Source organism: Malaya genurostris, chromosome 2 (genome assembly GCF_030247185.1).
Source record: "Malaya genurostris strain Urasoe2022 chromosome 2, Malgen_1.1, whole genome shotgun sequence".
Classification (NCBI taxonomy): Eukaryota; Metazoa; Arthropoda; class Insecta; order Diptera; family Culicidae; genus Malaya; species Malaya genurostris.
This window is the reverse complement of record NC_080571.1, coordinates 324,552,051-324,578,950: the sequence shown is the minus strand read 5'-3', so window position 1 is coordinate 324,578,950 and position 26,900 is coordinate 324,552,051. Positions and strand designations below refer to the sequence as shown.

Sequence of the window (26,900 nt, the reverse complement as noted above, 5' to 3'; positions counted from 1 at the left end):
TATATATATATATATATATATATATATATATATATATATATATATATATATATATATATGATTTGGTTATTACCATGAAGACATCATTTGCTTCCGCAATTCTAAGATTTTTGTGTAGGGAAAATTCTAAACCTACTTGTATTGTGTAATGGGGAAAAGGAACTTATATACTAACTTACTAACTAATACAGAGAGCGAATCGATTCTATTGAAGATTGCATCGATTTTTGTCGGAATTTGCTTATTTGCTTATGCGTTTTCTTCCTGGTGGAACAACAGCTTGACCAAATTGGTACCGCATAAAGCATGGCTGGTCTGAAAATTTGTTTATAAATTAACAATTTGTTTTTTAGACAGAGCTTAGAATTTCTGTTTATAAGAGGATATGAACATTTAATATATTTATTACACTTTGCCTGGATTCCTTCAATGTGATCCTTGAAAGTGAGTTTTTTGTCATACGTTAAACCTAAGTATTTAGCTTGATCAGACCATGTCAATTCCAAGCCAATCAATTTGAGAATGTGATTATTGTTTGGTTTAAGAAAAGAAGCTCTTGGCTTGTGAGGAAAGATAATTAATTGCGTTTTTGCTGCATTTGGTTTAATTTTCCATTTTGACAGATAATCACTGAAAATATTTAAACTTCTTTGTAGGCGACTGCAGATCACTCTTAGATTTCTACCTGTGGCTAACAGATTTGTGTCGTCACAGAATAACGATTTCTGACAACCAACGGGTAGATTTGGAGCGAAGAGAAGCTTAAATATCGATATCCGTATCGCAAGCGTGTACAAACATATAATTGCATACATTTGGGCTATTGATATAATTTCGTCTGCTATAAAACAAATACAAATCACGACAAATAGAGTCTATATTCTGGGCTCGCGTGTTTGGTGCTGGTTCCTAATAAAGTTCAATTTAAGCAGACTCTCGTGCATTTGCGGATTCAAAAGTGTGGCGATTAATTGAAAATGTCGATCATTAGAAATTTTGGTTGCCTTGTTCCACATCAATGGCTCGAACAACCCCATGGGGCTGATCCTTGTAGTTTTTATTTCCGATCGGGTACGGGTCGGATTTGGGTTTGAAAAAAAAATGGTTACCACACCATCTCTAGTATGCTGTGCTGTCGGCCTAGTGTCACTTTTTGCCTTAGGCACACTTTCTGGTCGGTATCTCAATTTTGGCGCGTTAAATGTTAACTTTGCTACGTTGAAAGTGTAGACGAGAAATTTAACATAACCGAACATCAAAAATAAAGTTAAATCGTACGATCTTGTCTGCCAGCTGCCTGCGACAAAACGTGGTTTAACATACCCCGTGCAGTCATGAAATCATATGACCTTTTTCGTTCAGTTTAAAGCTGCACTCCCAGATCAATCAGCCTAAAAATCTGTCTGCCCTAGATGAGCAATGTAATATAGTTTAGTAAGGAACTAACTATTATTATTCCTTGTAACGCGTATATTGAAAACTTTAGTCGATGTGACTTCCAATTTCCAAAAGTTGCTATCGCAGCAACCATCGGTTTTCTCCGCTTTTGTAATAAGTTATATTTTCGGTTCATCATTCAACACATCAACTGATAACGCAATTCACCATGGATGAGAATGACCCTGATCGGCACCTGCGTCAAATCTATCAGGTGGTAGGAGTTTCTACCGTCATCGACAGCGTAGCACAGCTCGTTAAACGTCGGCGAGGAAGTCCACCGAAAATTACCAAAGAACAAGAACTTCAGCAGCAGCTGGAACGTGCCAAAGATGCCCGGGCTGGAAGGTTAAACTCGATCGGACCAAAACACCGTTTCATACTGGAAACGGCATCGCACATTTTGAATCTAGAACCAGAAATCCTCATCGATTGCGCTGCTGACAAGGACGAGTATGTTGGTCAGTTGGATCAACTTTTCGAAACCGACGGAATAAGATCGGTGCTGGTGTACTATGGAATGTACAATGCACCCGGAATGGATTCGGGTCGGTATAATCCGAAGCACAAACGACAGCAAAGTATGCAGTCCTTGATTACCAACGGAACCGTTGAGAAAGTGACTGTTCTTAATGTCGGTTCCTACAGACACACAAATGCTCGATCGATTGATATTAAGAATCTAGGCGAGGTAAATTGCCACACCTTTGCAATTTTGAGTTGATTATGAGAAGTTTTTCATTTTCAGGATATTTATTTTTTAACAATTGCAATACCGGAAAAATCATCAATAATATTCACGCTAACTTCTCTATCGGAGAATGTGTTGAAACCGGCTCTGAATAGTATTAAAGACTACGGCTTTTGTACGGATCTTCAAAAAAGTTACTTTTTCCATGGTGTTGAAACATTTATAAAATTTCTAAAAAGTAAAATGTGCACTACCTGTTATGAGTTCTACGCTACCTAACAACACAATATATTTGTTTAAGGTACCGAGAAAGACATTTCCGAACGTATCATGTTTTCGGTGGATCACGATCTGTACAAGGGATTTCTTCTAACTGCGATTCAAATCGAGGAATCATCTCACGACAGGAACAAAGTGTATGCAGCAGAGCGATCCTTCGCTAGATGGATGCGACAGGTGCAGTTTGCACTTACCCAGGGTGATCAGATTCGACGCGATCCGTATGACGTAGGGCCACTGCACGAGTTAGAATACTGGCGGAGTATGCTTACCAAGTACACGTCAATCGCCGAATTCATCGAATCCAGACCTTTTCTCAACTATCAGCACTGTTTGAAGCTTTCCCGATCGAAACTTTTGAAAAAGTGGCGCTTGATGGATAACGAGGTTACGCGGAAACTGAACGAATCGCGTGAAAACGTGAAATACATTAGCTCAATCGAGCGTTTCTGGGATCCTCTATATCGTTGTGATCCGGAGGAGGTTTCAATGCATATTGCTAGTTTGCTAACCATCATACGACAAGTGTACAAAACCTCCAGTTTCTTCAACACATCGGAAAGGATCACAGGTTTACTGTCGAAGGTGACGAATCAAATTATCATGAATTGTCAACAGTATATGACGTGTCGAAAAACGAAAACTATCTATGAGCAAGAAAAGGAAGATGTTCTTGCCAAGATACGAGTCTGTAAAGATTTAGATATGTTGTATCGTTTTCATTACTATAAAACTATCAACGACATGGAAGAGAGTCCAGATGAGAACCCGTGGGATTGCTCCGATATGTATATTTTCGGAAAAATGGATACATTCAACGTGCGCCTAGACAAGATCCACAACATCATGGAGTTATATCTCAAGTATAAGATTATAGATGAGGTCGGAATTTCGGGAACCGAAAAATTTTCCAACCGCATCAAAAAGGCATACGATGTTATAGCTTCGAAAACATACGACCCACTGGTTCATCGGCAGCATCAATTCGACCATGATTACGACGTATTTTTAAAAGAAATTGAAGCATCCGAAATCGGACTACAACAATTTGTCAAAGAGATGCTCTCCGTAATTCCTACCATTGAGAGTCGCCTGCTAGTGCTGAATCGGTTCGAAAAACTTCAACTTGACTGCTTGTGTCTGGACCGACGGTATCTGGACATCGCCATTATGCTGGAGAAACAGATCTTTGAAATTAAAGATTATTACAACGAAAATCGAGCAAATCCACCGATCGTTTGGTGCGTTCCAAATAGTGTCGGGCGCATTATGTGGGCTCGATACTTATTTCGCAAAATGGATGACACGATCAAGGTGATCAAAACACGTGGCTGTGTGATCCAGCATAAGAAAGCGCAGCTCTGCGTTAAGTATTACAACTACTTATGTGAGGTGCTGCTGCACTATGAAATGTTACACCACCGAGCATGGTGGGACTTTGTTGAACAGGCGTTGATAAATTTAGAGGCACCGATCTATACTAAAAATTCTCAAACCAATTGGTTGGAAGTTAATTTTCATCCTTTTCTAAGACAAACAATAAAGGAAGCGGAAACTATCCTAAAATGGAAACTAGCGGCACCTGAGTTTGCCGTTTTACTGGTTCTACAGAAGGATAACCTGTATAACGCATTCGAACGAGTAAAAGATTTAATGTTGCGAAACAATCGAGTGAGGTTAAGTATTCCAACAATATTTTTGCCTCTGATGAGAACGATGCTGATCAAACTAGAGGAAGCGTTCCTTCCAGGGTTAACTACTGTCACTTGGATGTCGTTAAATTTGAAAGATTACTTAAACCAGCTTGAACAGGTAAGGTTCGACTGAACTACAGTATAATTTTAAACAGAACTAATAAAACTGTTGAAGGTGATTATATCCGCTGAAATTTTCGTCAAAGATGTCAACGATATCCGCGAAGCGAGGATAGAAGATATCCTGTATTCGTTCGCCAACACAGATTTACTTGTCTTACCGGTGGAAGCGGTAACACCTCCGGCATTTATGGATATGAATATAAAATACAGACAATCAATTGGTAAGTTTGATTTTTCCGGTCTCTTTGATATGTCTAAATGCTTCAAATATCAGTAAACTACCCAATGCAAAGTGCTCTCAACTCACAAGCCAGCTGTATTTTGTTCGAATGCTGATCTGAAATGATTTTTAGTTTCAATATGATTGCCATGTAATAGTCTCCACGCTGACAATCTCCAGCGAAATCTATGGGACAAATTCCACGAACGGAACGTAATACTAGGATTTTCGTTTTTTTTTCAGAAAAAATCTTAGAAAAAAAGTCTTTGGCCATGGAAAAAGCGACAATTGAACTTATAAATAAATTTGTCGAAAACATCCAAGTAGCGGATTTTGATGAAAAAGGAAACCGAAAGTTTCAGCTTCCGCTATTACAGCACAACGATGAGAATCGACGTCGTGAGGAAGCTCTGCCTATCGACAAGTACGATTGGATAAGTTTCGACAAAATATACAAGGCACTCGCATACCCATCTCCGGAAGCTCATCAAAAAGCCTGTAAGAAATTATAGGAATCTAATGATAACAATGTCGTGATTCATTCCTCATGTATTTCATTTAGTATTCCAAGACTACGCCGGACTCAACTACGACGTCACTCTACTTCACATTGACTGTATGGAGCTTTTCGCCTATTTCAACCATCGAATTATAGCCATCTTTGTGCGAATGGTAAAAACATCGTTGGAAAAGCTACGGTCACGGATTAAGCTAGTAAAGTAAGATAGCTCTAGGAAATGTCTACATATCCATTCTAATTTCTGTCTTTCTTATTAGTCTTCAAATGAACAAAGCTGCCGCTATGCGCGATATCAATCCACTTCTAATGACAGACATGGAACTTCAGGAAGAAGCTTGCGTCATAACGCCTTCGTTGGAGGGGATCCAGCGTAGCTTCCAGCGTGTTATCATGAATGTGGTGGAAACGTTTTACGCAGTAGCAACATGGGGTAGACAGGCAAAAACCGAAGCTCGGAAGATGCGACGTCCAGTGCTGGATGAAGTACGACATGAACGGTCCTGGTTCAGGACGATATCGGGACACAAAGAAGTTTCTCGAGTGATTCACGAGTTCGACGGTGGATTGCTCTTAGTACAACCGGACGTCGATTTGGAGCTAAGAAAAATGTACAACAAATACGAGTACCTCTGGAAGAATGATTTATTTGCTGTTTCACTGGAAGAAAAACCTGCTCTGTTTGAGAAAATTCAAAATGACCTGTCAACAATTGAATTTGTCACCCATGTTGGACCTATCGTGATACAGTCGGAGCAAGTTATCAAAGCAGTTTTGTTGAAATTTTTAGAATTCTATGTGAAAAGGATATCCGAAATAACAAACTTTATCACCGACCAAGATACCATACTAAAGCGAACGTTGAAGGACCTGGACGACATCAAAATGGCTATGGAGTGTTTACAAATTGTGCAGGACAATTTCACTTTTATCGACATTGATCTTGGGTTTATTGAGTCAACCTATGCAACACTTGCTGGATTTGATTTGGGGATAACTAAAGAAAACATAGATCATGTTTACGGATTGCGAGAGAGCTTCAAACTGATGAGCAAAAAAGTAGAGACGGTGGAAAACGATATTATAGCACTACAAGTGCCACTGCAACGAGAGCTTGCAGAAGGTGTCGCTGAATTCGTCGAAGAAATCACAGAATTCGACCAAGAGTTTGAGACTAAGGGACCAATGGAGGAAGGTATTTCCGCTAAAGAAGCTAGCGACCGTGTGTTGATGTTTCAAGGAAGATTTGACGAGTTGTGGCGTAAATTTGAAATGTACGCCAGCGGAGAAGCGTTTCTGGGTCTTAAAGTTAATGACTATCCAATTCTTCACAAACGAAAGAAAGAATTTAATCTGTTGAATAAACTATACTCGTTGTATTTACAAGTAATGCGCAGTATTGACGAATATTATGAGACACCATGGTCAGAAGTCGATATAGAAAAGATAAACAACGAATTAACAGATTTTCAGAATCGCTGCAGAAAACTTCCCAAAGGTATGAAAGATTGGTTGGCGTATATCGACCTGAAGAAAAAAATCGACGATTTCAATGACAGCTGTCCCCTACTCGAATTGATGTGTAACGAAGCCATGAAGGATCGCCATTGGGAAAAACTGGAGAATCTCTTGGGTTGCAAGTTTGAAGTGGAATCACCTGACTTCACCTTGGGTCACGTAATGGAAGCTCCACTTCTGGAAAATAAAGATGACATCGAAGACATATGTATAGGAGCGGTAAAAGAGAACGATATTGATTCCAAGTTGCGACAAGTGATCGCAGAATGGTCAGCAGTTAGTTTGCAGTTTGCTAACTTCAAAAATCGTGGTGAACTTCTGATCAAAGCAGGAGAGACGGTTGAGGTGATATCACTGCTAGAGGACAGTATCATGGTCGTCAATTCATTGGCGTCGAATCGCTTCAATGCACACTTCAAAAAAGAGATTATGGTGTGGTTGCACAAGTTGGTTAATACCGGAGAAATTTTGGAGAAGTGGTTACAGGTGCAGAACTTGTGGATATATCTCGAAGCTGTTTTCGTCGGTGGTGATATATCGAAACAGCTTCCGCAGGATGCTAAACGATTCGCCGGTATTGACAAAACCTGGGTTAGAATCATGTTTCGGGCAAGAGACAATCCCAATGCAGTTGAATGTTGCACCGGAGAAGATACCATGCAATACACATTAACTGCCTTGCTAGCACAGTTGGAATCGTGCCAGAAGTCTTTGACTGGTTACTTGGAATCGAAAAGATTATTGTTTCCAAGATTCTTTTTCATATCGGACCCGGTATTACTGGAAATCCTCGGTCAGAGCTCAGACCCTACTTCGATACAAGGTCACTTGTTGAGTATCTTTGACGCAGTGGCGAGGGTGGAATTCGAAGAGAAAACTTTCGGGAAAATCATATCATTGCTTTCGGATAATAAGGAGAAAGTTCCTCTTGGGCGACCCGTGTTTTGCACCGGTGGAGTGGAAATATGGTTAGGTCGATTACTGACGGAAATGCAGGATACAATTCGAGATATTTTGGCAGCTATGGCGCAATGCTTGGCAAGTGCTGATTTTAATTTTATTACCGGTTTTCAAGGTTTCTGCGGCCAAGCAGGTTTAGTTGGGGTTCAGCTGTTGTGGACACGGGATGCAGAAATCGCTCTCCGAAAATGTCGAACGGATAAAAACATAATGCGCAAAACAAATCAAAGATTCTTAGATTTACTTAATAGTTTGATTGAGCTGACGGTGAAAGATTTGACCATTTTGGAGAGGATTCGTTTTGAAACTATGGTGACAATTCATGTCCATCAGAGAGATATTTTCGATGATCTGGTACGGTTCAAAATACGAACACAACTAGATTTTGAATGGCAGAAACAGGCTCGGTTCTACTACATTGAAGAGACGGACGATGTGATTGTCAAAATAACGGATGTCGACTTCATATACCAAAACGAGTACTTAGGTGTGACAGAGCGATTAGCGATCACACCGTTGACGGATCGATGCTATATTACACTAGCCCAAGCTATTGGTATGTCCATGGGAGGTGCTCCAGCAGGACCTGCTGGAACTGGTAAAACAGAAACAACCAAAGATATGGGACGTGCTCTTGGAAAGCTTGTGGTAGTTTTCAATTGTTCGGATCAAATGGATTTCCGTGGGTTGGGTCGAATTTACAAAGGGCTGGCTCAATCCGGATCATGGGGTTGTTTCGATGAATTCAACCGAATCGAACTTCCAGTGCTGTCTGTTGCCGCACAGCAGATTTAGTGAGTATTCCTAGTAGCTGTAAACATAGGGTACTGAACTTAACCACAAGTAATTCGCTTCCAGTATTGTTCTGTCCGCTAGGAAGGAAAAAAAGACTGAGTTTATCTTCAGTGACGGTGATAGGGTGTCCTTAAATCCTGAATTCGGATTATTCATCACCATGAACCCAGGATACGCTGGACGACAAGAACTACCGGAAAATCTCAAAATCATGTTTCGGTAAATTTTCTGTAACATTTATGAAACCAGTTTGATTCAATGTAAATATTTTAGTTCGGTAGCTATGATGGTGCCCGATCGACAAATCATTATGCGAGTTAAACTTGCTAGCTGTGGCTTCAAGGAAAACGTCATCCTAGCTCGAAAGTTTTTCACGTTGTACAAACTATGCGAAGAACAACTGTCCAAACAAGTTCACTATGATTTTGGTCTGCGAAATATTCTTTCGGTTCTGCGAACGTTAGGCGCTCAAAAACGTGCAAATCCAAACGACACAGAAGAAACCATTGTAATGCGAGTTCTACGTGATATGAACGTTTCCAAGCTGGTTGATGAGGATGAGCCCCTGTTCATATCGTTGATTGAAGATCTGTTCCCGGGAATTAAGCTGAGCACTTCGAGTTATAAAGATCTTCAGCGAGCCATCGGCAATAGTGCGGAGGCATTAGGCCTTATAAATCATCCCGAATGGAACCTAAAAGTAATCCAGTTGTATGAGACCTCGCTTGTGCGTCACGGTTTGATGACTTTGGGTCCAACTGGGGCAGGAAAGACACGGTGTATCCACACATTGCTTAAAAGCTTCACCGAGCTTGGTATGCCTCACAAGGAAATTCGTATGAATCCAAAGGCGATAACGGCTCCGCAGATGTTTGGGAGACTGGACGTATCAACTAATGATTGGACGGATGGAATTTTTTCTACTTTGTGGCGGAGAACATTGAAAATTAAGAAAACCGAATATGTTTGGCTTATTCTGGATGGACCCGTTGATGCTGTTTGGATTGAAAATCTCAACTCCGTGTTAGATGATAACAAAACGCTAACATTAGCTAATGGTGACCGTATTACCATGGCAGCGAATGCTAAACTAGTGTTTGAGCCGGACAACGTCGATAACGCATCACCTGCTACAGTCAGTCGAATGGGTATGGTATTTATGAGTGCATCAGTTCTTAAATGGGAACCTATTTTGAATGGTTGGCTCAAAACAAAATCACCCGACATTGCTGACACTTTGAGGAAATACTTCCAGAAAATTTACGATGACCTACACAGTTTTGTGCAAACGAAACTCACAGCGAAAATGAAAATTCTAGAATCCATTTATATACGACAATGCTGCGACATTCTAGAGGGTTTACTAGTACCCAAAGAAGAGGGAGCTCAGATCGATTTTTCTGATAAACATTTGGAGCGGCTTTTCCTATTCTCACTAATGTGGTCTTTGGGAGCCGTTCTTGAGCTAGAAGATCGAGAAGCAATGGGAGAATTCATTGCAAAACATCCTTCGAAAATGAAGTGGCCTAAACTGCAACCGGGGGAAACCATTTTTGAATATTTGGTCTCACCAGAAGGTAGTTGGCAGCATTGGAACAATCGAGTGGAAGAATACATCTATCCAAGTGATAGCATACCGGAATATTCCAGCATTTTGGTACCCAACGTTGATAATGTGCGAACCGCGTATTTAATCGATCTCATTGCCAAACAATCCAAGGCTGTACTTCTTATTGGAGAGCAAGGTACGGCCAAAACGGTAATGATTAAAGGCTACATGTTGAACTATGATCCGGAGTTCCATCTGTCGAAAAGTTTCAATTTTTCATCCGCCACGACTCCGAACATGTTCCAACGGATCATTGAGTCTTACGTTGAGAAAAGAGTTGGGACAACTTATGGACCCCCGCAGCAGCGTAGAATGTCAATCTTCATTGATGACATCAACATGCCAGTTGTGAACGAATGGGGTGATCAGGTGACCAATGAAATCGTTAGACAGCTCATGGAAAACGTTGGATTCTACTCGCTTGATAAACCGGGTGATTTTCTTACTATCCTGGATATTCAACTACTTGCAGCCATGATACATCCAGGCGGTGGTAGAAACGATATACCGCCCAGACTCAAACGACAGTTTTGTGTTTTCAACTGTGCGATTCCAAGCAACAATTCTATGGATAAAATTTTCGGCATTCTTGGTGAAGGTTATTACTGTGAATCGCGGTTCAACGCGACTGTAGTTGGCTTCATTCCTAAACTGATTCCATTGACGAGGAAGCTATGGCAAGCAACCAAGACTAAAATGTTGCCAACACCAGCAAAGTTTCATTATGTGTTCAACCTTAGAGATCTTTCTCGCATATGGCAGGGAATGTTGACGATCAAGTCAGAAGAGTGTGAAACGATTCAGACGGTTTTGAACGTAAGTAATTTTTTATACAATTGATACTCTGTCGGAAACATCCATCGTTTGCAGTTGTGGCGACATGAATGCAGCCGTGTCATCGCTGATCGGTTTACCAATTTCGCTGATCGCATTTGGTTTGTGGATATGATGAAGCAACTAGCAGAAACCTTGCTGGATACCGCAGACATAGAATATTATCAGGATGATGAGACCTTTTTCGTTGATTTTTTGCGTGATGCTCCGGACCCAACCGGAGAAGAAGCAGAAGACGTCAGCTTGGAGGCCCCGAAATTGTACGAAGAGATTCCTAGTTTTGAAGAAACAACTGCGCGCGTTAAAATGTTCATGGAGCAGTTCAACGAACAGATTCGTGGAGCAGCAATGGATCTCGTGTTCTTCCGTGATGCACTGATACACTTGATGATTATTTCCAGAATTATTCGAACACCGGGAGGAAATGCGCTTTTAGTAGGAGTCGGAGGATCTGGGAAACAAAGTTTAACCAGACTGGCCTCATTCATTGCGGGTTACAAATGTTACCAGATTACCTTGACAAGATCATACAATATAAATAACTTGCTGGATGACCTGCGGTACCTCTACCGGGTAGCAGGTTTTGAAGGCCAAGGTATATCGTTTATTTTTACGGATAACGAAATTAAAGACGAAGGTTTCCTTGAATACATAAATAACGTGCTAAGCTCAGGGGAAATCGCAAATCTATTTCCAAAGGATGATTTAGGTGAGTAAACATAAACTTTCAGAAATATACGGTGTATGAATTGACCATTTCACATATAGATCAAATGATGAACGACTTAATCCCGGTTATGAAGAAGGTAGCTCCAAGGCGTATTCCATCGCAGGACAACTTGTATGATTTCTTCATATCTCGAGCCCGAGCCAATTTACACATTGTGTTGTGCTTCTCTCCGGTCAGTTATACAGTGAACATTACCAGCAACAATATCTAATAGCTATTTTCTGGTTTAAATGGTTTCCGATAGGTGGGTGAAAAGTTCCGAAATCGGTCTCTTAAGTTCCCTGGTTTGATATCTGGTTGCACGATTGATTGGTTCCAACGTTGGCCCGAAGATGCTTTAGTTGCCGTATCGAATCACTTCCTCAAAGACTACAACATCGTTTGCAAGCCAGAAGTCAAACGCGATCTAATCGAAATAATGGCTTACGTACAGGACAAAGTAGCAGAGGTTTGCCTGGAATATTTCGAACGATTTCGACGGCAAGCTCATGTAACTCCAAAATCGTTTCTTTCCTTCCTCGAAGGCTACAAAGTGATCTATAAAGATAAGCACGATAACATAGCTGTCCTGGCTAGTAGAATGCAAACTGGTCTGGTTAAATTGATAGAAGCGGCTGCCTCAGTAGACGTACTCAGAGTTGAATTGGAAGAGAAAGAAAAGGACATCATTTTGGCGACTCAAGCTGCCGAGATTGTGTTGGCATCGGTTACAAAATCTCAGAACGATGCGGAAATCGTCAAAGCAGAAGTGTTGGTTGTGAAAAATAAAGCCGATGTTTTGGTAGAACAAATCGCAGCAGAAACCGCTATTGCCGAGGAAAAACTGGAAGCTGCACGTCCGGCTCTTGAAGCTGCAGAAGCTGCATTGAAAACCGTCACACCCGCGGACATCGCCACGGTTCGGAAACTCGGCAAACCACCATATCTGATTACGTTGATTATGGATGTAGTGTTGATTTTATTCCGAAGACGAATGGCTCCCACTAAACCCGATCCCGAGCGGCAATTTATGTTTGCCTCTTGGGATGCTTCACTCAAAGTCATGGCCGATACAGGATTCCTAAACAAAATCATTCGCTACCAAGCCGATTTGATCAACGCTGAAACCGTGGATTTGATGATTCCGTATTTCAAGTATCCATTGTACACATTCGAAGCTGCCAAGGCTGCTTGTGGTAATGTAGCAGGTTTATTGCAATGGACAACTGCGATGGCCAAATTTTATGATGTGAATAAAGATGTTCTACCATTGAAAGCAAACCTAGCAAGACAGCAAAAGAAACTAGATCAAGCCACTGTACAACGCCAGGAAGCAGAACTGCTTCTTATGGCCAAAGAGGCCGAGTTGGCGTTGGTACAAAAAGAATTTAACGATGCAATGGCGAAAAAGCAAGCCGTATTGGATGACGCGAAAGTGTGCCAAGATAAAATGGATGCAGCTTCTGCATTAATTAACGGATTGGCAGATGAAAGAATACGCTGGACGGAGCAATTGTCTCAATTTAAAAGTGAAACTGATCGCCTTGTCGGAGACGTTTTGATTTTAACCGGGTTTCTTTCTTATACTGGACCATTCAATCAAGAGTATCGAATGGTGTTGCAAAGGTCATGGCAACGCGAGTTACAGAACAGAAAGATTCCGGTGTCTCTGAATATCAGCATTATGGAGAACTTGACAGATGATGCCACCGTCGGCGAATGGAACCTACAAGGGTTACCGAATGACGAACTGTCAATACAGAATGGTATTATTGTTACCAAAGCGGCTCGGTATCCTTTGCTGATCGATCCACAATCTCAGGGTAAAATTTGGATCAAAAACAAAGAGAAAGAATTCGGACTAATCGTAACATCACTAGAACACCGATTCTTCAGAAATCATATTGAGGATTGCGTTTCACAGGGAGTTCCACTGTTAATCGAGGACGTTGGTGAAGAATTGGATCCAATTTTAGACAATATTTTGGAGAAAAATTTTATTAGGATAGGAAACACGTACAAGGTTAAGATTGGCGACAAGGAAGTTGATGTTCATTCCAGTTTCCGTCTGTATATAACTACAAAGCTCCCAAATCCATTGTATACTCCGGAGATCTCTGCACGAACGTCAATCATTGATTTTACCGTTACGATCAAAGGACTGGAAGATCAGTTGTTAGGTCGAGTAATTTTAACCGAGAAAAAAGAATTGGAATCGGAAAGGACAAATCTAATAAAAGATGTAACTTCCAACCGAAGAAAAATGCAAGAGCTAGAGACTAATTTGCTGCATAAGTTGTCAACGACGCAAGGCAGTTTGGTGGACGACGTTACTGTAATTGCCGTTTTGAATACCAGCAAAACAACATCAATTGAAGTTCGTGAGAAATTGAAAATAGCACGAGAAACGGAAACCAAAATCAACAAGGCTCGCGAAGAGTACAGACCTGTCGCCACCAGGGGTAGCGTGCTTTACTTTTTAATTTGCAGCATGTCGATGGTGAACTGCATGTACCAAACCTCACTGGTTCAATTCCTGGAGCGTTTCGACATTTCAATGGCACGATCAGACAAACATATTGTCACTTCGCGAAGAATCAATAACATCATCGAGTATCTGACATACGACATATTCCAGTATATCTGTAGAGGTCTCTACGAAGTTCACAAATACCTGTTCGTACTTTTGATGGCACTGAATATTGATTTAGAGAAGAAGAAAATCACACACCAAGAGTTCCAAACATTCATAAAAGGAGGTGCTGCTTTAGACATCAATACCTGCCCTGAAAAACCCTTCAAATGGATCGTCGATACTGCGTGGTTGAACTTGGTTCAACTGTCATCACTTCATCAGTTCAATGAAATTTTAGATAATGTGGGTTTTAATGAGAAGGGGTGGAAAAATTGGTTCTCGAAAGAGGCTCCCGAAGAAGAAATCATTCCAGACGGTTATCAAAATATGGATGCTTTCCGAAAATTGTTGCTTATTCGTGCGTGGTGTCCGGATCGAACGCTGTCTCAAAGTAGAAAATACCTAGCAATGTCACTAGGGGAACGATTCGCCGATCCTGTGATCATCAACTACGATGTAATGTTGGAAGAGAGTAGACCACTGACGCCGCTTGTTTGTTTCCTTTCGATGGGGTCAGATCCAACGCCCAGCATTGAAGCACTTGCCAAAAAGAATGCTATCAAATGTCGTTCGATTTCTATGGGACAAGGCCAGGAAGTTCATGCTAGGAAACTTATTGACGCCTCTTTAGAGGAAGGTTCATGGGTGCTGCTTCAGAACTGTCACTTAGGCTTAGAATACGTGCACGAGTTGATGCTGTTAATCATGGAGTTGGAGAAAACGGGAACAGGTTTTCATCCAGATTTTCGCGTATGGGTCACCACAGAGCCGCACCCTCAGTTTTCGATTACCTTCTTGCAGATGTCAATCAAATTCACAAATGAACCTCCATCCGGTGTGAAAGCGGGATTGAAGCGAACTTATGGTTCAATGACAATCGAAATGTTTGAATACAGCGAATCGCAGTTCTATGTACCGTTGATCTTTGCCACATCATTTCTACACACAGTTGTCCAGGAACGTAGAAAATTCGGTCCACTCGGGTGGAATATTCCATATGAATTCAATTCTGCTGATTGGTTGGCCAGCTGTATGTTTGTCCAGAACCATCTGGAAGATTTGGATCCAAAACGAGGTATAAGCTGGAAAACCGTTCGCTACATGCTAGGAGAAGTACAGTATGGAGGCCGCGTTACCGACGACTACGACAAACGGCTGTTGAATACGTTTGCCAAAGTTTGGTTCTCGGATATGATGTTTCTGGAGGAGTTCAGGTTTTTCCGAGAGTACAGAATCATGAAGTTCAAGTCGCTCGAAGAGTACATGGAAGCCATCGAGCAGATGTCGCTGATTGATCCTCCCCAAGTGTACGGATTACATGCCAATGCTGACATTACATATCAAAGCAATACCACAAAGGAAATTTTAGACACGATTGTGTCCATTCAACCGAAAGGTAGTTGTTTTTCTAGTTGATTTCTGTTTAGTATAGCAACCCTTAAAAATATCTCTTTGTTGTAGAGTCCTCCGGCGGTGGCGGGGAAACACGAGAAGCGACAGTAGCACGTTTAGTCAATGATATGCTGTTAAAAGTTCCTATCCCATATGATCCGTACGCTGTCAAGGAACGACTTAAGATCATGGGTCATTTGGGTTCTATGAACATTTTCCTACGACAGGAGATCGATCGAATTCAAAGGGTTAGTGTTGCCCATTTAGATATCAATTAAACTTCGTTACAGAGATTTATCGGTTTTCAATGTTACAGATTATCCTGTTGGTTCGGACAACGTTGAAGGATCTTTTGTTGGCAATCGATGGAATTATTATTATGAACGAACAACTACGAGATGCCTTGGACAACATTTATGACGCCCGAGTGCCAGATGTTTGGAAACGTGGTAGCTGGGCATCCTCAACGCTTGGTTTTTGGTTCACGGAACTCATAGAACGCAACAACCAGTTCTGCACATGGTGCTTCAAAGGACGTCCGAGTATGTTTTGGATGACCGGATTCTTTAATCCGCAAGGATTTCTAACTGCTATGCGACAGGAAGTGGCGAGAGCTCACAAAGGATGGGCTCTGGATGTCGTCACACTTCACAATGATGTAACCAAAATGGCAACGGAGGAGTGCAAACAGGCTCCGAATGAAGGAGTTTTTGTTTACGGCCTATATTTGGACGGGGCCGGATGGGACAGAAGAAACAATCGATTGCAGGAATCCATCAATAAAGTACTATACACGGCGATGCCAGTAGTTCACATCTACGCAATCAACTCAACGGCCGCTAAGGATCCAAAGTTGTATGAGGTGAATTAGAATTAGTTCAGATATTTCGTATAGTATTTAAAATTAATGTTCAATAATTTTTCAGTGCCCCGTCTACAAAAAGGCCAACCGCACTGATCTGAATTACATCACACCACTTTGGTTACCAACGGTTAAATCACCCGATCACTGGATTTTGCGTGGTGTGGCCTTGCTGTGTGATATAAAATGAAAATTGGGTGTGTATTTATTTTCTGTTATAATCACTATTGTATTCGTTCCACATCAATAAATTCCGTTCAACAAAACCTATCTGCTATAAATTTTTTTCCACGGCGAAATGACATGACATTGATGAGATGACAAAGAATTTTGACACACACACACCCATTTACTGTTGGAAAATGCAGTATTTACAGTATTTTTCTTTCGAAGAAAACCATTCACATCGATAGAGAATCAATCCTATTACACTTTACTCACGCCCAAGTACCTGGCCACGACCCCAGGCATGCCGGAAACTGAATCCATTGCCTTGCGGTTGCTGTTGTGGATTTGCTGCCCGCTGTCCAACCGGAGGCACACCAAAACCATGTACACCTCCAGTAACATCCGGAATGATTCGTTTGCTGTTATTTAGCAGATGAAGAGAAGGATAAGAATATTGATTTTTGTTTATTCCAGTATACTCACATGACAGCGGGAGTTTCAAGTAGACTTGAGCCACCCAGTTCCTGTGGGTAGATGAACTTGAGGAAATAATACGCATGACCTACCAGGATGCCGACAATAGAGAAAATGCTTCTGCAAGAGAAGATTCAATAAATCAATTTGAGAAGGTTCCAGCGATTTCAAATAGTATCAATTTCCTACGTTAGAAACCACTTTTTGAAAACTTACCCCGATGAAAGAATCAAATTCATTCCTAATAAAACCCAAGGCAGATACATGGCCTTGAAACGAGTTCCAAACCAAAAATTGACAATCACGTCTTTGTTGAGCTTGCACCATACGTATAGAACAGATAGAACCATCGGGTCCATCAGGATCTTATAAAAAAAATGATATACATTAAAAACAACTGCAAATCCTAATGATACATGAAAATCATAACTTACCGGGAGGTCTACAAGCAACCCAATAATAACGCACAGAATCCAGTTGAAGCATAACATATAAAAATAGTCTCCAGGTTTCTGTTTAAAATGGTCCGTCTCTAACCTAAGTGAGTAGTTATACAGAAAGAAGCAGTTCAGCATGAAATGAAACCCAGTTGCAGGGTTGAGTGGGTAGAAAAATACAGCTGTCATCGGTCTCCATAACTAGAAAAAAAAGTAGAATGTTTCAGCGAATTACAAGCCAACCGCTAGGAATATTGTCTTTACCTGTAGTTGCCGGAAGAGAGGGTATTGTTGAAGGATTAGATACTGTGGTGGAAGAATTCCAAAACGAGCCAATAAACTGATTCCAACGGTGGCCGACAACCAGATGCGAGTGAAGATCGGAACTTGTTTGTACCATGTTTGAATATCACTCATTTTATCAAGACTTCCAGTTCAATTTGAAGCAATGAAAGGATGCCTCTAGGGGTAAACGTTCAGATATAAAATTCAACAGCGTTCAAACTATTTCACTAGGTTTTTCAATGATTTATAAGCAATAACTAAAAATTTTGCGAGGTTTATTTTGACTCCAAGATAATACGTGTACGACGATGATATGCAAGTGTGAAGCAAACTTCAAATGACAGCTAAAATAGGCGATAAAAATACAGAAGGGACGATTTCGTAGTACTAGAATCTGCTGTCGTGTAAGATGATACAGTAGAGGTGTAAACATTCGTAATATGAATTATTTATTATATTTTTAGTCAATCTTCGCGATAAACCTGTTTGCGTTTGGTAAACTCTATTATGTCGTAGAGCTTTGTATGCTTAGTTTTATTAATAAAAGCAAAAATATGCACAGTAAAAATAGTATAACTTGAAAACTTTTTTATATTCATTTTGCTCAATAAGGTAAATCTAAAATGTATTACAAGTTTATAATACTCTTTGCTAAGAGTGTATTGTCCTGATATTTTTTTAGTAAGCAGATAGAAAAAATCCGTTGTACATAACATCAGTTCTGTTTAATTTACTTATTGTTTTGAAATGTATCGTAATCTCCTAAGAGTTTTCCTCTCATCTGGTACCAGTTTGACGAAAAGGTCAGTGACTACGGTATCCGTGTCAAGAGAAATTGTTCCCGTAGATCTGTCTTACAACACATACGACAATATATCTAGCCCAACTTTCGGATCACCTGTGCTAATTCTTCACGGCCTATTTGGTTCAAAGTTCAACTGGAACAGTTTATCCAAGGCATTTCATCTTAAGACAAAACCCACTAGAAAGGTATCATCCATGAAACAGTTTGTTTGCAAAGATCATCATTTACAACTCGTTGGTAGATCTATTCGATAGACGCACGAAACCATGGAGAAAGTCCACACACAGATGCGCACTCTTATGAACACATGGTCGCTGATATGATAGAACTTCACAAAAAACTCAATACCGAAAAGGTATCTTTGATCGGTCACAGTATGGGAGGACGGACGGCTATGTTGTTAGCTTTGAAATACGTGAGTAATAAATTAGATTTATGCGAAAAAAGGGTGCTTAAATTTGATATCAATTTCAGCCTCACTTGATTGACCGTGTCGTAATTGTAGACATTTCTCCCACTACCGGTCTTGGAAGCAGTAACACCAACATCCCACTATTCTTACAATCTATGAAACTCATTCAAATCCCTGCTAGTCATTCGATTCATGAAGCTCGTAAAATAGCCGACCAGCAACTGGCTAAGATAATTGAAATTAAGTCGTTAAGAGATTTTCTTATCACAAATTTAGTTAAATCGGAGGAAGACGGCTCCTTTCGATGGAGAATTAATCTAGATACGTTGGAACGTGATTACGAACCAGGCGTTGCAAAGTTTCCCGACGTCGGTGGGGCGCGTTTCGAGGGCCCAACACTGTTCATCGCTGGAGGACGTTCGGATTATATAGAGTATGTAACCATGTGCAACCTTAACGCCTAATTAATATTCATACTTTCAGCAAATCTGATTACCCTGTTATAAAAAAGCTGTTCCCGAACTCGGAAGTAAAGGTGATAGAAGGAGCAGGACACTGGGTGCATAGTGAAAAATCGACTGAATTCGCCAATCTGGTGTTGAGCTTTTTAAATGAATCTTAATTGTAAATTTTAAGTGATAGTTTCAACGACAGAATCGTGTATTGGCTCTACCCGCCAAGTTTTTAGCATTGTAAATATAGACTCAGCTTATGAAAGCATCGAACAGCGATATACTCGATACCAATAGTAGCACATGTCGGAACAAGTTGTCGTACGCCACGTCAGTAACTTCAACACAAGGATAAAAAAATGTTCTGCAAATAGCATTAACTTCTCGTCTGTTGAGAAGTTTATGTTGAACTGCAAGATGGCATTAAAGTTCAACATAAACTGACTCGCGAGTCGGAAGTCGAGCACTACAAATAGGCTAACCCCCAAAAAATTCCAAAGAATAGTAGATAATCAGTTTTGTTTTTTTTACGAACAAGTTTCTTCATTTATTAGTTTACTTCAGTTATTTTGCAGTCTCCTATGTTTCAAATAGGGTCGGACCAACTACAAACTTCCCACATTTCAATTGGACGTCTGGTGTTTCGGCTGTTTCATTTATATTACAAATGATTTCGTGAATTATCTACAAGTTTTACTTTGTATTTCTCTTTTTTGACTTTGATTTAAATTATATTACGAATGAAAACAAAAACTAAGAAAAAAGATCTTTCGATTATACAGTTTCAAACATGCGTTTGCTTTCTAATCTTGTGTTGTTTTGTTTTTTTCCTTACGCCTAAATTAAATTACAAATTCATCTGGATTTTAGTTCTTTTTTTTTCTCGTTTTTAGCTCTTTTTATATAAATAATTTATCTAAAAACGCTTTAAATAAAGTCTCTGCCTTTTACTCTCGTTTGCTCTTGTTTTTTATTTTATTTCGAAACGTTTTATTTTTGTTTTCCAGAACGATCAGTGTCTAAATTTCTCTCACCATTGACATGAAAATAAGAATAATATTCTATATTTACAAAAATGTACAACCACAAACACACGCAAACATTCATGATTTCCGTCGTCGGAGACTCTACGAAAGGTGAATGATTTCTCTTGTTGTTCTTATATCATTACTATATTGTTTCATTCTATGGTGCGATCTAACCTCTACGCTTTACAATAAAATTGTTTATACATTTTTCATTGACTCCACCATTCCGGTATTATTTGTTCGCGATTATTCGTAGTCTAATCGAATACAATGCACTCCTTCTCGATTCGAACATCTATTTTGATGATTTTCCAATAAATTAAACACTCTCACATTCCTCACGTAGGACAAGTGACCACAACAAGATAGGTAAATCAGCGTATGTGTAATGTTGTATTGTTACACTACTGCGGCTTATTCCAAACTAGTTAAATATCTCATAAAACATCTTATGTCATCCCGGGTTCTAAGCTACCCAGGCTCCCAAATTACGCACTGTTAGGCGTTTTGCTCTTACTCAATCGCGTCAATCAAATGATGTTTGAGCGTCACTGCAAACACAATGAAGCATACACATCTCAATTAAGTCTCTATTGTTTCCCGAACATAAAACAGCTCGTCTGTTCTCGACTTTTAACCACACAAAACTTTACCTACATGTTAATATCTTTTTCTCTGCGTAATGTTTCCGTTGATTTTGACTCCGTAAAGGATAAAACATGACTCTTTTCTGACGTTCTTACATTTATTTCACAGTTCTTTCTTATTAATTTTTTTTTCTTCTATTTATTAGAGTTAAATATACTGGTATCGAAAAAAATTGTTTCTTTTGTTTTTGATGTATTTTACAATTGTTCCGATGATGAAAACAGATATATTGTTAGAATTCTACATCTACGGTGAATTGATGATAGCTGTTAGTTGAATGAGCGGGAAATGAATTTGAGAAGTTTGGACAAACAGCGACCACTAGGCTTTGCGATAATAAACAATACTGCGCAGGAGAGCTGCGGAAACGTTTCAATTCAGTGCAGAACCCAACGTATATCGGGTGTTTCACATTCATAGACGTTTGCATCATTCCCGTCGGGTAATTTTTTGTTTTTTCGATGCCATCAAGAATGTTTCTACTTCTGTGAAAGACTTGTCCGAATGAGGAACAAGCTAGGACCTACTCAATGGTATTCGCCGTCATTTGTGTCCTCGACACGGCGCATGTTGTGTATGATGTTTAATCATAGTCCATATCGCTGGCGTCACTTTCATCTTCCTCGGAACTGGAAATTTTTCGGCGCTTCTTCCGAGCACTTCGCGATGGCTGAGCCTTTCGTGCCGCGGAGGATGAGTTCGCCGTGGCTGTTCGAAGCGCCGACTTTGGCGTTCGAGTAACTTGTGTTGTACTAGAGCCGCTGGTTGTGGTGTTATGCACGTTATTGACATGGGCACCGTTCCCAGTGTCATTGGTGGCGGGTGTACTGTTGGCATTGTTGGCACCGGGTACGTCAGTAGTACCGGGTTGCTTCACGGGGGTAGTGATTGAGTTTGGTTCGGAACCCTTCGCTGGTAACCGATCGTCATCGTCCAGCAAGTCGGGATCATCCGGGTCGAGCCGTAGCATCAGCTGCTTGAACTGAAATAGCGGATTAAGATTGGTTAAACATCCATATTCATTAATGATCAGAATTAAATAAGTATTGCTTGGTTCCCGGTTCGATTAATACACTCGACGCTAAGTTTAATTAGCAGACAGCAAAGTGCAAAATGGCAGAAAACAAATGATTATGGTAGAAGTATCGGAAAATCTTGTGATATTCAAATTGAATTTATTGTACTTTAAGCTATAGACAAAACTTTTATTGTTATGAAATCATATATAAGTCAAATTGACGCACAGAATAAATGAGTATTACTTTGAAATCGAACACGCTATTTACGTTAAACCCAACGAGAAAGCCCATATATCTATTGATGACCGGTTTCGAATTAGTGCTTACACCTCCCGCGACAGTAGCAGAATGGAACGGCTGCAGGACCACTACTGAACGTTTTTTTTTAATTCATAGGGCCGTACCAAGCGGGATTTACAACAGAAGTACCCCAAAAGTGTCGCGAATACAACACATGTTCGAGTATCTTCTTCTTCTTCTTCTTCTTTTCTATGTGCCACCGCTGTTGACAGCAGTAGCAAAGGGCAATGGCACAGCCGTGAGGCTATATTGCCAGCGATATTGTTTTGAGTCGGGTGGACTTTCGTTTTTCTGACTGGCATCTCTGGTCATAATGACAAGTAGGCTGAAAATTCTTATGATTGTCTTTATATGGTGCTGTTGATTTCGCGTAGAAAGCTGGTTACATTTTGTAAAAGTTTGCAGTCTTGTTTGTTGTATATTTGATAAATATTCCTGTATTCATCTAATTTGTATTTTCGTCTTATAGTGGTGTGTTTCACGCAAGAAAATATTACATGTTCAGAGTTATCTGTTTCGTTGCAATCATTACAGATACTGTGATCTGTTATTTTCATTTTATAGAGCCAGAAATTGGAGTAGTCGTGTCCAGATAATAATCTATTTAGTGTACGGACCTCGATATTGTTCAGCGGCAGTTTATGGTGCCAGGGTTTTTTAGGGATCGTGTTGCTTATTTGGAAGAATTTTCTTCCTTTTCCAAGTTCGGCAGTATAGTTGATATACCAATGCTGTGTTTCTGCATCGGTTATCGTGTCGAAGAATATCATCGCGTCATGAATTAAAAATTTGTTTTCACAGATTCTATCACTGATGATGCCCGCTTTCGCCAATTGATCGGCCATCTCGTTCCCATTTAATCCCGTATGTCCGGGAATCCATTGTAGTGATGTTCCGGTTTTCGCAGCCTTTTGCAGGAGCTGATCTATAACGAAATCCCGCCGTGTGTTGTTTTTGTTGCTTGTTATTATATCGCATCCGGACTTTGAATCCGTCAGGATTACCGCTCCTGTAATAGAGTTCCTTTCAATGTACTGTAGTGCTACGTATATAGCTTCAATTTCGGCAGAAACAATGCATACACTGTGCAGTAACCGTAGACTCATTCTTATATTTCTCGATTCGTGATATATGCCAATGCCGCAGGTTTCTCCGTTGCTGGATGCATCAGTGTAGAATAGTTGACTTTTGTTATATTTTCCATGAATCAGGGCTAGAGAGAGCTGTTTGAGAATTTTTACGTTTGTTGTTTTCTTAGGCCATGGCTCATCGTTCAAGGTGGAGGAAATTTGCACTTCTTCGTATCGTCTGTCACTTTTTGTCTCGTAAGACATATTCTGGAATACGTGTTCAAAACGTTGGAATGTTCTTTCTGTAAGTGAAACTTTGGTTGTATCGTGCGTGTTCAATTGCTTTAGTTGGTTCCATACTGGCGATCTAGCATAGCAGTGTTTGACCAGTTGACGTCCAACTATCTTTGTCCTTCTGAACGGCAAGGGCTGTTGTGCTGATATTGACTGCAATGTGTTCAGTGGTGTTGTTTTCGTGCAACCGGTTATTTTCCTTAGACATGCATTATTAATTGTTTCTATTTTTTTCAGGTTTGAGGTGCTAGCCGATCCGTAGATGCTTACACCGTATTCGATGAACCCTCTGAAGAGCGTGCTGTATACTAATGCGAGTGTTTCAGGGTGGCTGCCAAATTTTAGTCCACTGATTATTTTTACTATGTTTAGTCTTTCCGCTAGTTTGCGAAGGAGTCCACGAATGTGTGGGCCATATCGCAATGACTTATCTAGTGTGATGCCTAAATAAGGATGCATTCGTACAGTTTCAATTTTGTTGTTTTCCACACTTATGTTCATTTCTTTTGGACTGTTGTTGAAAACTATCACCTTAGTTTTTTGTACGTTGATGGACAGGTTTAGGTTTTTGGCCTTTTCAACGAAGACATCCAAGTATTGCTGGCCACGTGACTCTATTTCTTCAGTGTTGCGTCCTTCTATAATGACTGCAAAATCGTCAGCATATTGCACAAGCACAACGCCTTCTACTTTTATGCTATGTAACGTCTTTGTATATAAGTTGAACATTGTGGGCGATAACACATCTCCTTGTGGTAACCCTTGGCTTACATAACGTTTTAGATTGTGTTTGCCGACTCGTAGTTGGATAGGTCTGTTAACCAAAAATGCAATCATCCAGCTGGCGAATTCTGGTGGGATGTTATTGTTCAATAGCTCTTGTTCTAGCAATTCTATCTTCACAGCATTGAATGCGTTGCTGAGGTCTATGAATACTACCGCTGCTATGTGATTGTCGCGTTTTATTTGCATAATTTTGTTGGTGACATATTCTATACAACTATTCGTGGACCTCCCCTTGCGGAAACCGTAGGATAGTTCCGGTAGTATGGATTTTTTGTCGAGATGCTGTTGTAGTTTGTTTAGTATGGCTGCGTTGAGCATTTTCAACCCACAGTTGACGAGCGAGATAGGCCGCGTACCATCTACCGTTTCAGGATTTTTTCCTGGTTTGGGAATGGCAACGATTTTTATGGTTCGCATTTCCTCAGTTATCAAATTTGTTCTCCACATGTGGTTCATGTCACGAATAATGTTGTTCCGAACTTCGGTATTTAGCACTTTAAGAGAGTTGTAAGAAATACTATCGGGTCCAGGTGATGAGTTCACTTTAGCTGCAAGGAAGTTTATCCAGAACTCTGTGTTGATTATGTCATAATTCGGTCGGTAAAAAGGCATTAAATCCAAAGCGATCTCCCTTGGAAAATGTTTGTCTAAGAATTGTTGTGCTAATGCGGGATCGTCGTGGACAAGAATATTCTGTATTGTTTTCTTTTTTCCATTCAAGCGCTTCAGATTCTCCCAGACCGTTTTAAGGGGTGTTCGAGGATCGAAACTACTCACAAATTCCTCAAATCGTTTTTTTGAAGACTCTTTCTTTAATATTTTGAACTTGGCTTCCGTTCTTTTGAAAACTAGGAGTTCTGTTAGCCCTCCCGTTCTGTTGAATGCGCTCCTGGCTAGCCGCTTGGCTTGCCAGGCCTCTTCGACCTCGTCTGTCCACCAAAACTTGGGATTGTATCTATTTTTTTGCTTCGAGTTTTTGAGTATATTTTTAGAGGTGGCCTGCAGTTCTTGGAAGTTTACTACCGTTAATGCGCTGATTTCTTGGAAAGCCTTTTGAACTTTTTTCTGATTCACGAAATTTTGTTTTTTAATAGGTTTTGTTAGGTGAATGTTGGTTTCTATCACCATATGCTTGCTGCCTATGCTATAGTCAAGTATTTTCATGGATGTGTTGAGAAGTAGTTGAGGGGTGACTAAGACGAGATCAATGGTGGAAGGTGACTTTCCTAATTCAGTTGGTATGAAGGTTGGCTGACCATCATTAAGCAGGATGATATTTTCTTCATTTATTAGTTCAAATAACGCAGTTCCTTTATTATCAGAATGTTTTGGATCCCATGAGACGTGATGTGAATTAAAATCACCTCCCACAATTACTTTGTCAAACCTCATCAGCTTATGAAAGATATTTTTGAGATTTTCTTTTAGTTCTAAGTGAAATATGTTTGGAGCGACGTATATCGACACCAGGATCAGATCATTGTTGGCAATTTTTCTTGCGACTGCTTGAGTCTTAGGGAAACTTGGAACTTCTATAATGCACGTTTTTAGCTCTTTATTGATAATTAGTCCGGCACCTCCGTAACCATCATCCCTAGAATTCAGGTACGTATGGAACCCTGGCACCCTATATTTTACATTTTCGTGTTCCGTTTTTGTCCAGCACTCCGAGACGAATGCTGCATCATATTTTTCATTGATTAGCGTTCTAGTCAATTCGTCTTTATGTTTTTCAAGGCTTTGGATGTTTAATTGCAAGAATTTAAGGTTGTACTCTGACATGTATACTTACTGCTTGTTGATTGCACCCTTCGACCAATCTAACCTGCTTGGTCTTGTATCGGGTCTGTCTCGGGAACGAGACCTGTCTTTCATCTGATTCAATGTACGCTGTTGGTTGTTACTCGCTACTGTTTTCGTGCCATTTCCACTTTTAATTGTTCGAGTATCCATCTGTTCTTCAATTTTTTCCTTTTGCTGTTCCTCAATTGTTCGAGCCCATTTTTCGAAATCGTCGACACGAAATTTATTGAACAACGCTACGCCGTTCTGTTGCTCATCTCTCTCCATTTTCTTCTTTTTATCTATGTTCGTTTTTTCTTGAGTCTTGGAACTGGCCTCGTTTATGGGACGCTTGTTCTGTGCTTTGTACAGTTTTTGATTGATAGGTTTATGTGATCCATTGACCATCTTCGCATAGCTTTCCGCGATAGTGGGGAACTCGTCGGTGTTATCTAAGATGTCGTATCGATTTTGTGTTAATATTGGGTTCTGCTCTTTTGCCTCAACGTAGGTGAGTGTGGTCTTTGCCATTATAGATTTGATGTTTTTTTGACGGATCCTTTCAGGGCAATTTTCATCAGATGTTTTGTGGCCGTCGTTGTCTCTGCAGTATAGACATTTTGTTTTTTTCTGACAGTGCTCGTACTCTGTTTCATCGTGCTGGA

General features: G+C 40.2%; 4 protein-coding genes across 4 annotated transcripts in view; 2 read left to right on the top strand and 2 right to left on the bottom strand.

The window, feature by feature from the left end:
- The first annotated feature begins 1,555 nt into the window (after nucleotides 1-1,555).
- LOC131431389 (dynein axonemal heavy chain 8) lies at nucleotides 1,556-16,526 on the top strand. Its single transcript, XM_058597070.1, has 15 exons — nucleotides 1,556-2,128; nucleotides 2,186-2,366; nucleotides 2,430-4,219; nucleotides 4,277-4,445; nucleotides 4,688-4,942; nucleotides 5,007-5,163; nucleotides 5,222-8,233; nucleotides 8,298-8,453; nucleotides 8,508-10,659; nucleotides 10,714-11,386; nucleotides 11,446-11,579; nucleotides 11,652-15,417; nucleotides 15,483-15,661; nucleotides 15,730-16,275; nucleotides 16,340-16,526. The coding sequence occupies exons 1-15, from the start codon at nucleotides 1,607-1,609 to the stop codon at nucleotides 16,463-16,465; spliced, it is 13,818 nt and encodes a 4,605-aa protein (XP_058453053.1). The 5' UTR covers nucleotides 1,556-1,606; the 3' UTR covers nucleotides 16,466-16,526.
- On the bottom strand, nucleotides 16,480-17,965 carry LOC131431390 (derlin-1). The gene is made up of 5 exons (XM_058597071.1): nucleotides 17,619-17,965; nucleotides 17,352-17,555; nucleotides 17,134-17,282; nucleotides 16,927-17,037; nucleotides 16,480-16,862 (listed from the first exon to the last, which is right to left on the bottom strand). The coding sequence occupies exons 1-5, from the start codon at nucleotides 17,769-17,771 to the stop codon at nucleotides 16,709-16,711; spliced, it is 771 nt and encodes a 256-aa protein (XP_058453054.1). The 5' UTR covers nucleotides 17,772-17,965; the 3' UTR covers nucleotides 16,480-16,708.
- Nucleotides 17,966-18,319: 354 nt separating this feature from the next.
- On the top strand, nucleotides 18,320-19,581 carry LOC131431388 (protein ABHD11-like). Its single transcript, XM_058597069.1, has 4 exons — nucleotides 18,320-18,629; nucleotides 18,686-18,859; nucleotides 18,919-19,289; nucleotides 19,340-19,581. The coding sequence occupies exons 1-4, from the start codon at nucleotides 18,387-18,389 to the stop codon at nucleotides 19,476-19,478; spliced, it is 927 nt and encodes a 308-aa protein (XP_058453052.1). The 5' UTR covers nucleotides 18,320-18,386; the 3' UTR covers nucleotides 19,479-19,581.
- A 407-nt stretch (nucleotides 19,582-19,988) lies between these two features.
- Nucleotides 19,989-26,900, bottom strand: part of LOC131431386 (nipped-B protein) — a 43,439-nt gene continuing 36,527 nt past the window's right edge. Inside the window, exon 18 of the mRNA XM_058597068.1 lies at nucleotides 19,989-21,966. Within this exon, the coding sequence (XP_058453051.1) occupies nucleotides 21,568-21,966 (399 nt within the window). The 3' untranslated portion in view covers nucleotides 19,989-21,567. The remainder of the gene's footprint in view (nucleotides 21,967-26,900) is intronic.